The 12,411-nt window shown below is 44.2% G+C and overlaps 1 protein-coding gene across 2 annotated transcripts in view; it reads right to left on the bottom strand.

Annotated features, from left to right (window-relative positions):
* Positions 1 to 12,401, bottom strand: part of clpb (ClpB family mitochondrial disaggregase) — a 34,656-nt gene extending 22,255 nt beyond the window's left edge. Inside the window, exons 1-4 of one of the 2 annotated variants that reach the window (XM_069147806.1) lie at positions 11,788 to 12,400; positions 11,419 to 11,470; positions 8,330 to 8,416; positions 1,033 to 1,136 (exon numbers count right to left, since the gene is read on the bottom strand). In XM_069147806.1, coding sequence (XP_069003907.1) covers positions 1,033 to 1,136; positions 8,330 to 8,416; positions 11,419 to 11,470; positions 11,788 to 12,235 — 691 coding nt within the window. In that variant the 5' untranslated portion in view covers positions 12,236 to 12,400. Of the gene's footprint in view, positions 1 to 1,032; positions 1,137 to 8,329; positions 8,417 to 11,418; positions 11,471 to 11,787 lie in introns of both variants that reach the window. The other variant, XM_069147807.1, reaches the window with a different exon arrangement.
* Between the last annotated feature and the right edge of the window lie 10 nt (positions 12,402 to 12,411).

Below are 12,411 nucleotides of genomic sequence, written 5' to 3' on the forward strand. Positions count from 1 at the left end.
TTACTTTCTTTTTCATAAGAGCACTCATCTCGTGCCACTCCCGCATCATCCATTCTTATTTTTTCCGCCGCCTCCTTCCGCTCCTCCTCGGTGTCCATCAATTCCTTTCATCACTTCCTCCCTCCTCCCTGCCCACTCTCTCTCTATCCCAATAACTTTGCTTCATCCATTTCCTGACTTCCTCTCCTCTCCCTCATCATGCTGCCCATTTCCTTCAATCCCCGTCTCCCTCCATCACCCCCTCAACATCCACATCTTCCTCCTTCTTTATCCTTCTTCTCTTCATCCCTGGTTTTTCTTGCAGTGCTTCTCTCTTTTCTTTCTTCTTTACCTCATCAGTCTTTCCCCTCCCTTCATCCCTCCCTCCATCCGTCCCACTCTTTTTTCCTTTCTCTCTCTCTGACAGTCTCTCTCTGCAGTGTGTGTGTGTGTGTGTGTGTGAGTGTGAGCGAGAGAGAGAGAGAGAGAGAGAGAGAGAGAGAGAGAGAGAGAGAGAGAGAGAGAGACAGGGCGGGATAATCATAGCTAACCCAATAAAGCGTCACACAGGCCCCCCTAACCCATCCATCAGTGTGCATCTGGGAAACGCTTCCCCACGCTACGCCGGCCCCACGTGGACCCAAACCTGACAGCCATATAAATGTCTGCAATATACATATCCCATATAAATATGTCTGCAGAAACCCAACACAGACGGGAGGGTGGAGGGGGGGGGGGGGGGGGGGTAAAGTGTGTGTGTGTGTGTGTGTGCGTGTCACTGTGCCTGTGTGTTTGTGTGCGACTGTGCAGCTCAGAAAAAAACAAACAAATAAAACACACACTACTTGTCACAGAACATATAAAATAATAAACACACAATTCAAACATGTACATGAATGCAAATGTTTATGCAAATTATAATGTCTGATTATAATAATAATAACAACAGATAATAATATCTGGTTCAACACTTTAGGTTCATAAAGACAACGACCACACACAAACAAACACACGTGTGACAAACACGTATAGTTGTTTTTTTTATATATTCACCTTCCAGTGAGTGGATGCCTTTCTCCCGTGACGTGTCGTAAACGTTGTTGAAGTGATCTCCAGTGTTTGGGTCGGCGCCGGCTTCGAGCAGAACCTTCACCACACTGGAAAACAACAAAAGAAAAAAAATTTAATTACACATTTAAACACGTATAATAATCCTGAACCTTGTTTTTTTTTAGAAATGCAGACATGCACACAGACGAGCTTTTACACAGTGATAGTCCAGTATTTCAAAAGGATGAGACGTATTATAAGAACTGCATATCAGACTTTTAACATGTCGCCCAATCACTTCAATGAAAACTGCTCGCTCGGCGCGTAAAGCAAAACACATTTTACACTGGAATGATATCATATTCTTCAGTTTGTGACATTAAACAATTCATAATAATAATTTATCCTTCGTTGTATTTTTTTGGTGTCCCATGAACATCTTTATTGGTTAGTTTTTTGGGCGACAGGGGATTTGTTTTGTTTTTTTTCCTGCAGGAATACCCGAGACTAAGGAAGGCTGTTTTAAGATATAATCGAGTCCAGGTGTTCAGCGATGTGGATCAAATTCTCTGTCACGATATGTTTGTCGATTGTTATTTGTTGTCTCAAAATGTCGTGACTTTGGAAATTCATTGGACATTTGATGTAGAAACTGTTTAAGTATCTGAAGATGTTCGTCTTTTGGTGAATCCAGTGAATTAAAAACAAAAACAGGTTCATCGCCTCCCATGCAAAAACATGACAAAAACAATATCGTCTTAAAGCTGCCTTCTCGTTTACAACACTGCCCACAATGGCCCAATACAGACAGAGATATTAAACGGATAGCTACATCAGAACATGGTACCGGAGACTGACAAATCTCTGTCATGTCACTGCGTCTTCTGTCGAATCAAACGCGTGCACGACGTCTGACCCAGCACGCAACGATGTAGTCATCCGAGGCCGTCGTTAGCTCTCTTACTGGAAGGAGGATTTGGAATCAACAATCCACTTTCTTCCTTCACATCACCAAACATAACCTCGACCTTTTCACAAAGTCCCCACCCCCACCCCCATCCTCACAGCTCGAAAACAAACGCATGCAAATATCCGATATTGCTCGAGTGACGGTGACGCTTCCACCTGACTCCCGTCCATCTATTCTGTGCCGTTATGGTGGATACACCCCAATGGCCACTTCCCTCTTTCTCTCCTTCGTTACACATTTGTCTTGCCTCGTAACATGTACGTATGTGCACACTGAGGGGGCAAGGGTCGGGGACTGTTTCCGGCACTGTTGGGGGGGGGGGGGGGGGGGGGCCGTGTGACGGAGAGGGTGTTTGTGTGTAGTCCTTCATTGGAGCGTACCGCCTTATAGAACAAACACCAGCACTCCTCGGCAACACCACTCACTGTGACCCAGCGGACATTCCAGGTACCGTCTCTCCGCCTACAGAACACACTGTCACGTCCACACACACACACACACAGACACACACACACACACACACACGGACCGCCGTGGACGTGAGCGATGGCTTTGACATTGAGACGCAGACATGTCCACACAGACACGCCAGAACTACACAGCTCGTCCGTGGCGACTGAGAGAGAGAGAGAAGCAGAGAGGCGGTGGCCGAAACATGAACCCTGCCAATCCTCCGCTGCTGCCGCCGCCGCCATTAAACCTGTGAGCAAGTAACGCAGCCTGGGAGGGAGTGATGGATCATTTTCGGCTAAATGGGTACAGAGGAGGCCTGAAAGGGCTTAAATGGAGAAAAATGATTATTCATACGAGGATGAAGTGGGCTCCTTTTTTAGGCTACGGCCTCCAGAGAAGAATCGGTGCTCTTGAAATGAGTATCGACAGGAGAAATGATCTCAAGAGTGATGGAGCGGCTTCATAAAACCGATCTGATATAAAACCTTGGTGAAATTAAACATCCTCACTTGTTACAGCAACAACCAAGTACCGATTTAAAAGGAAAATATAAAGATATCGAAACAGAAATTTAAAAACAAACATTTACCAAAACTAGAAATCAAATCATATTTGCAGCATCAATCAAGACATTGACATAAGGATGCAATATTTCTTCCACCAAAGATTAATCTGCAATTTATTTTCTCATGAAAATGTAGATACATTTTTTTTTGTTGAAAAATGCCCTTTGTAATTTTACAGAGCGAAAAATGATGTTTTAAAAAAATTAAATAAATCTTCACATTTGAGAAGCTGGGGCAAGAAACTTTTGTTAAAAAAAAAAAGTGACTGAAACTATCAATACGATATTAAAATGGTTGGTGAATAATTTGAAATAATTTCAGGTATAAATTAAATCTGGTACAGATGTCTGTTCGAAATACCAGTAGAGTCGACTGTCCTCTTCATCTGTGTTCATATCCTGAAAATCCGATAGGTGGGCAGTTTTCATCGCCACCAGAGAACATCCTGTGGGAGAGCGAGGCTGAGAACATTCTGGCCAGGTCTTTGTGTGTGACCTTGTTGAGGGGGTATAAAGGACTATCGGGGGGTCCCCTTTTGTTACTGTATCACAGTGGCTGGGGGCGGCAGTGGGGGGCCATGACCCACGGAGGGCTCTCTTCTCACCCTTGCAAGCACTTCTACAAACACGTCGATGTATCCTATGAGACACACACACACACACACACACACACACACACACACACACACACACACACACACACACACACACACACACACACACACACACAGGGTTGGTCACACGAGGCTGGGCAGGATTGTGTGAAGAAATTTAGACGGTGAGAAAAGGGTTAATGGCATAAGAAAGGTAAACACGGAGAGATAAAGAGAGGAAAACTCCAGAGAGGAAGAGGAGGAGGAGGAGGAGGAGTGGATGAAAGGAGGGAAGTGCAAGATACAAAGATGAAAGAGAGGGAGATTTAATTACACAGGACAGTACTAAAACTAATGAGCTTTTGAAAACTGTTAATAGTTTTACTAATCAACTGATGATCAAGTGGCTAACTATATTTGGGACATTTAGGAGGAGAGCTGCAGCACTAATTTGAGGCCAAACTGAAGGCACGCAGAGGTTAATTAGGTTTAACCTCCCGTTTTAAAAGGCTGGTCAAAAAGTTACAATTAAAGACTTCCTGATACGATCTTAAAGGTACACACAAATAATGATCTGCAAATTACATAATTATCTTATAAAATAAATATAAACAAAATGTGTGTTAGTTAAATAAAGAGAGCAATTTCCAACTTTAGTGCCACTCTTGGATTTATGCATCACAAAACACACAACCGATCTAGCTGGGCCTTTCATAATACATAATAATATTGTTTTATGGATTCCTTTTTTTATATATATATATATATATTTTCTTCTGGTCCAGAGGTTTAAGAGTGTCACTTGTATCTAAATTCTTCTTAACTTGATTATGCTCAGCTGCATCCCACCTGGAGCTCAGAAGGGGTCAGCGTGTTGCTCAAGGACACTTCAACGGAGGCCTGAACCTCCCAGTTACAGCTCCCTCTCCCACACTGCTTTTCTATCAAACAGTTGTGACCTCTCATGGTGTGACACATTACGAGCGGGAGATTTAACCCTCCGGCTCGGCCTCAGCTCTCCCGGCAGGTGACCGGTGTTACAGCCGGGGGCCGGTGTTGGTTTTCCAATCCGGCCCCGGAGGGACGACAGGAAACAGACACTTCCGTCGCCCTCGTGCTTTAATAGACACCCGAGCCGAACTGACCATCCATGTCTCTGACCACCTGGCCCAGGCGGTGGACCTCACTTTGACCCCCACCTCACCTGGTGCACATCTGGGGTCAGAGAGATGCCAGGGAGAGAGGTTCACTGCACTCAGTTATTATTCGGCCAAATAACCAAGTTGGTCAAAATGTAAATTCAATGCTCCTCATTATCAAATGGATTTCTCTGTACATTGTAAATAGTCAAAGACAGGTCTCCTTTAAATCAATTAACAAGCTTGATTATTCAATTGAACTCTGTTACTTCTCTGTTAAATAGGTGATGCAAAGTGGTGAAGTTCATGTCCAACTTTCTACACCAATAACTCTCTCAACTGTTGCAAGGCTGGTATGTAGCTATAATATCAAAGAACAGTATTCTTATATAGACATGTAACTTTACTTGTAGAAAACCGTAACAGTTTACATATGCTGACAATAATTACATGAAATCCATATGATATTTATCTTGCGTAGGTTAGAACCCCCTTGAAGTCATTGTTCATGACATTATCAGTGTCCAGAGTATGATTTTTTTTTTTTGGTATAATGTGAAGAAAACTTGGTAGAAACAATTCAATTCCATATATGGTTCCTGATTCTGTCACTGAACCAGACTGCTTACCATCTCAATCATGATCTATCGTGACCGAACGATGATAATATTTCCCCAGGAGCTAGCTAGTCCAGCTAATCCCGCTCCCAAATCCGTAATCCCACTCCACATCAGCCCCTCTCTCTCTCTCCCCCCCCCCCCCCCCCCCCCGCTGAACTCTTCTCTCCCTCTTCTTCGTCCGACGAGCCACTCATCCCCTCCGTCCATCATCCCTCCGCTTTCCCTCGCTTCTCGCCTCCCATCGAGTCCCTCGGCCGACAGGTCGGAACGGTCAACAGGCGTCACACTCGGCTGAGCGCTCATTGTGCGCGTGAATGCGGCGAGGGAGGGACGCAGGGAGAGAAAGAGAGATGGAGATGGGTATTGTGCGTTAAAGAGTGCAAACAGAGGGCCGGGCCCTGCGCCTCCCCGATTTAGCGTCACATCAAAGCTAAGCAAACACACGCCCCCCCCCCACCCCCCCCACCCCAACGTCTCACCCTTAATTCTTCCGCACACCCCTCTGCTCCACCCCTGATTCTCTCACACAGACACAGACACGCCTCGACCCCTCAGCACAGTTGACTGGAAACAGTCCCGAGAACTACCGAGGTGCTGAAATCTGTCCGTCTCCTGAAACGAAAATCACCGCTTCTGGTCCTGGAAAATATAAACGCACTGCGAGAGAGAGAGAGAGAAAGAGAGAGGTGGAATAATTCAACAGTGAGATCCATACTGACGCTGTAGCTACAGGCTAGACCTTGTTCATGAGTAATGTTCCCTGTGTTTTCACTTAACGGCTGCAAATAAAGTTGTGTGTGGCTGAGTAATAGGCAGTTGGCCTGCAAGATATTTGGTATAAACTCCCCCTGTCTCCTCACTTCGGTGTGTGTGTGTGTGTGTGGATGTTTTGTGAGTGGATGAGAGTGTGTGTCTGTGCGGAGAGAGAGTGAGAGAGCGAGAGAGGTGTGTGACTGATGTGTGTGAACCGATGTTCTGTCTTGCCTGCAGCAGTGACGGCTCACTGGGGGGTTGGAGGACGGGATTAAACACAGAGGAGTGTCACTGTCTCGCTGAGTTATAGCACTCATAACACATACACACACACACACACACACACACACACACACACACACACGCACAAAACACAGCGCCGTGACACACATGTACAGAGACGGCGGGAAAAGACACAAACGCGCATCCTATTAAATTTGTATCCAAAAAAAAAAAATCACAGAGAGACACATCATGTCATTAAACACAATGTGAACCACATCAGTACATTACACAGCGACAATCACTCAGCACACGTGATGTAAATATGAAAATATACTGCAGCTAAAACATCACAAAATGATCAACGACTGTGTGTGAGGATTAGTTACAGACCAGAGAGTAGAAGACAACCAACAGCTACTTTCATCAACAACTTGATTGATTGGTTGATTCATTTTACTGCGTTTTGCATAAGCAGTACGCCCGGCACCAAATGCTTACAGGACACCATTAATAACAAAAAAGAAGCAGAGCAGTAGTAAGAGAAAGGCTTTCAAAAGTTTCAAGTGATTAAAAACAAATTGACGTTCCTGAGGTTTGTTTTGCGAGCTTTAGCAACAAAGTTAGACCAACTTAAAAATCGTAAACCTAAATAACCGTTCCACCCCGTCATCATCAGACCACCAGAGCAACTCTGGATTTGAAACACATTTCATTCAACATGGAAATTCTTAACTAATCGTAATAAGGAAGAAAATGGGATTTACTCTCAACTTCCACACTTCTAAATCACATCAGTCACACAGCCTGTTGTCCTTTTGGATATTTTTAAATGTACCAACTTTAAGGGCCAGAGGAAGAATTCCTGTTCACAACTGCGCAACTAAGGATCTTTGGTTTCTTGAAATAGTTGCTTTAACATGAGTTTCAGGGCCAAAGTTCTGCTATATTTGAGTACACGTCTGTAATTTTGGTTTTAGCAGGATATCCTTTGACCATTTTTCAACAAATCTATCAAGTAGCTTCCTTGGACACCTAATCCCACAATATGTTTTTTTTTTTACAATTGACTCCTTATTGTCTATAAAATGATAGAAAATTGAGAACAATATTCATCAAAGTGTCAGAGACTCCATGACAACGTCTACAAAATCACTTGCTTTGTCCAAAATCCCCCAAAACATTCAATTTACAATCACGTAAAAGCAGCATATTCTCATATTTTAGCTGAAAGTGGTACATTTTTGGCATCTTTCTTGATGACGACAATAAACTGATTATATAAAAAAAAAAAAAATGCTGACATGTAACTTTCTTTGCTCATGCAATCAATACATTTCTTCAATATGAATAAGCCGACATAGAAATCTTAGTATTAGACCAATCTACCATCTAAAATTTGAAATGACCTCAAAATGAAATGCTTAAAAACAGAAAACGGTGCTTTTTCTAGTGTTGCAATCACAGTCACAATGTACCACAAATTATTCATGATGTGTCGATTTTGCAGCCTGAATTCAAACAACCCAACCCAAAGCACCAGCTGTATCCCGGAGATTTAAACTAACCTCATTTGAAGCTATTTTCGTATTCAGATCTCACATTATGCTTCTCCTTCCTGAGGCCCTTTAACAAAAAAAGTGACCACACAGCCCTGATGGAGGGAAGGGAAAAAAAAAAAAAAAAGCCCTGTAAATTGGATTTAGCCCGGCCTTAACCTCAGCCCCTCTCTGTGTTGTGTGTGTTCTGGGGGCCAGGAGGCTAATTGAATTTGTTGGACAGAGAGATGGGGGAACGGGTAAAGACCGTCTGTCAGTCTGAAAGTTGCTCTTTGCACTTCTGATGACGAACTGTACCGACTGGAGCGGGGACACGGGATGACATATGCTCGCAGGGGCAACTCGCGCAAGACAGCTGCGTCTGCACCAAACCGCGACATTTACCGTTTACGTACGTGCTTTAAAAAACACACGACTTGTTCAGACCTGTGCTGTCGGTTCATGGCAGCCACCATGAGAGCGGTCCAACCGAGGCGGTGGCGGTGGTTTGGGTCCACGCCTTCTTTTAGCAGCCTGATGGGGAGAAAGAAACACAATACTTCGGTGTCATCATTAACACCTGCGCACGGCAGACCGTCCCGCCGCCGGTACGGCCCGGCCCGGCCCGTACCGATGGCGACGCGGCGGTGGAACAAAGATTCATTCACAAATGAGAATTAAAACAAATCGGGGGAAAAAAACAAGAAATCCGGCAGCTGATTGTGAGTTTGTTTTTTTTTTTAAATCGGAAGACTCGAAGTGTTAAAAAAAAAAAAACACCCGCTGAAACATGGTTTCTTTGTCTTTACGCACTCGCTCCGTGGCCACTTAACGTGTCTGCGTGTTCGAGCCAGGTGTGTGTTGAGTTTTCTTGCCCGAGGGTGTGACATCAGGTACCGGAGTGGCACGTCGCTCTCGGTGTGTGTGTGTGTGTGTGTGTGTGTGCGTGTGTGCGTGCGCGCGATCCGTCTGTCGTCTCTCGTGCTGAGCGGGCAGACACTGTGCGTGTTTACAGTCAACACAGTGGCCTCTGGCTGGTCTCCACTCAGCTCCGTTTTCACTGCCCGGGTCTTCATGCACCACCAGGGTTTGGGCAGGGAAAATGGCTCACCGCCACCGCAGCTGCATGGGAGCTTTTCGGGGGCGCAGCCGAAACCGAGCGGCTCTCTCTGCTTGTTATTTTACCAGAAGGTTACGTTGTCGGAGCTTTTTTTTTTTTCTTTTTCTCCATTTCACCAAACAGAAACATGTGGACGGTGGAGAAGTATAACGGATTGACTGTGCTGCATCAGGAGGAGTTAGTTAGTTAAGTCATACTTACACGTTGAAAGGCTCACGGAGCTGCAGATTTTTTTTTAGGTTTTGATTCATTTCTAGACTTGAAATAAAGTGGAATATTAATATAGCAGAGATGGCCAAGCCTTAGGGAGAGAAGCAGCCTCCAATCATTTCTTTAGAATGGTTAAGAACAGTGTCACGGAAATAAAGGCTGTTTCACAGCCTTTTCTGCTGTCATTAAAATGTTACTGCGAAGAAGAAAAGTTGCATTTAAGAAAAGCCCTTCCAATTTATTGGAATTTTATTGGCCAACATTGGACCATTACAGCTATATCTAGCTCAGCATATATGTTGTCCAAGACAAATATGTTTTACGGAATATAATGCCAAAATAAACGCTTGTAATACTTTAGAAATGGTTCTATTTGTGTATTTTTATTCATGGTTATTTAAAATTTCCAGTGAATTTCACTGCTACAATGCACTGATGGCGATATGGCCAATAAATTCTATCATGAATCTGTAAAATATCCTGCCTCATCTACACATCTTTGTCACATGTTTATGATAACCACATTTGAGTCAATATCACAATGTTTTGTTTTTTTATTTTCTCATTAAGGTATTGGTCCCAAAATTCCAGTATCCATTGCACTTTATCTTTAACAACAACTTTCAAATCTAAACGCTTCAGCGCACAAATGTTTACAAGCCATACCACAGTAGCGGTACCTCTAGTACAGTTGTAGCTAAGGAGCTGTGTTGAATGTCACCACCCTCCTCTTGTTTCCTGTGTTCCTCTACATCGCCTCATCCAACAGAGCAAAAGAATGCTAAATCATAATCTAAAAAGAATAATATAAAGAAATATTCTATTTCAGCACAAATTATAATAACCGGCAGCTTTCAACCCAAATTTCAGCATCTTACATGAACCTGCTTTGTATATCATCTCAATCTCATATATGACAGCACGTCAGCTTCTGATGCCAACTCCCCACTGTGAGTCTTCACCAGCATTGTACAACACATTTTGTGGAGCCCTTTTGAGAAAGGAGACCTCTACTCTCGCGACACACCCCGACACTCTACCGCTTCTATAAACGCAACCACAGCACTTAACACGCGTGTGACCTGCTAACTGGCTGTCTCGCTGCACTCTCACCTGCACCATCTGCCACATGTGCACAGGTAACCCAAGCCTGCAAATGGTGACACACATCGATTACCACACACTTAAACACATGAATGTGGATACAAGTGCCCAACAACACTCGAGAGCACCCAATTAACACACTTCGTCCACATGTGCACATTAATCTGGAGTTCTTCCCAACAGTGAACGGCATGAACAGGAGAAAAGAGACATTCGTGAGTACTGTGTGTATCCAAAGGTACACTCGTAGTTGGTTTTTTTTGGAGAATCTTGTGGTCACTAAGAGAACTCCACACAAACGTTCAGATTAAAGAGTCAACACCTTTGTCTGACTACAGTGTGTGTACCTGTGCCATTTTCAATATTCTAATGCAACATCATTCACAAGACAGATGGCAAACCTAAATTGTTGATATAATGAAGATAAATATAAGTAATGCAAAGAAATACGCTTCTTTTTTTTCCCAGTGAAAAACGAGAGAGGCACATCTGAGTGAGACGTCCATCCTGAAAACACCTCCACACACGAACTTCTGTACGGATGGTCCTCTTCTTCCACCTGGTGGATATTAGTGGTACTACAGCTACAGGTGACACAACTGTGCACTCTCATAACCGCAGCTGTCCCTGCTTTCTGTTGTGAAAATTGGTTTCAGCTTGTGATTTGTGATCATATACAAGGCAATACAAATCTGGAAAACCAGGTCCCATTAAAAAGGGACATTATTTTACTGCAAAGAGCAGCTTTGGATGCATCCACCCATGGTTCCTTTATTCACATACTTGGAGTTAAATGTTAAATGTAGTCCAGCTTGATTTTGTTTATAATATTAGAATTACTGGATATGGTCTCAGACAAAAATGAAAATGAATCATGATGGATGTCCAAAAAGCTTCAAAGCCTCCCAACAGTCAGATTCACCTTCACTCTGTCCACTGTCATGATGGCAGACTGAGGTTTGATTTGGTCCAAAAACATAAAGCAGTCTTACTACGCTTAGTAAATGAATCACGTGGTTCACAATGAAAAAAGACAAAAGTGCCTCCCCATGCAAAAACGAGAGAGAGAGAGAGAGAGTGTGTGTGTGAGTGTGTGAGGTACCTGGCCACATCTTGAGAGTTATTGGTCCTCGCTGCCTCCAGAAGACCATCACCTTGTTATTGAAAAAGCAGAATCATACAAAAAACATGAACCAGAGGCAGAGAATATGAAAAATGTCAGTACTCATTAGCAAAGTAGGGATATGCCCCGACAGTTTTTGAAGTCAAATTTATACCCCAAATATTCTCCTGACTCTACAGACCACTACAATACATGTTGACGCTTTGTGAAATTGTGCAGAAATTTGTTGACCTACAACATTGTTTAAATTTATAATGTTCTCTGTAGAAATTTAGTCAATGATTTATCAACAACGGACAAATAAGTTATACTAAATAAGACAACACAATGACAGCTGGTTAAGTCTACCTTTGGTGTCAGAGTCTTTCTTCAGGCAGAAGGCCACGGCTGCAGCAGACAGCACACCGACAGAAGCCACTCCCGCCCGGCTGGCTCCTCCACCTGTTCCCCGGCCTTCACCTCCACCGCTCTGCTCCCAGTACTTGTTGTTGTTGCGCCCTCTGCTGGCCAGAGCCGCCCAGGAGCCGCGGCGGTTCTCCAGGTTAGACAGCCATCTAGGGGCGAGGTGGTGGTACTGCACCGATGGGTTCAAACTGGTACTAGGAGTCTCCTCAGCCAAAATTCCCCTTTTGGAGATCCGGGAGGTGGACACGATGGGGTTGCGATTGGTCTCCGCCGGTGTCTCGCGGATGCGCTGGCTTGCGGCACCGCTTGCGCTGGTCTGGAGGACGCGGCTGCACGGCGACAGGCTGCGCGACCTTCGTGCAATTAGCCTGGTGGGAACCGATGATAACATGGCGATAAACTCACCGAAAACGAAACGGGGGACGAAACCCTCAGACCGACAGCGATCCCACAGGGCTAAAGATACCTGGCAAGCCGGGGACACCGGGTTAATCCAGATCTAACAGCCGATGTCTCTGAGATTAGAGGCAGCTGGTTCAAAACATCGGGACGAAAACAACCGCTTCA

Source organism: Embiotoca jacksoni, unplaced genomic scaffold (assembly GCF_022577435.1).
Source record: "Embiotoca jacksoni isolate LCO1_2020_lvr unplaced genomic scaffold, fEmbJac1.0.p SCAF_14, whole genome shotgun sequence".
Lineage (NCBI taxonomy): Eukaryota > Metazoa > Chordata > Actinopteri > Embiotocidae > Embiotoca > Embiotoca jacksoni.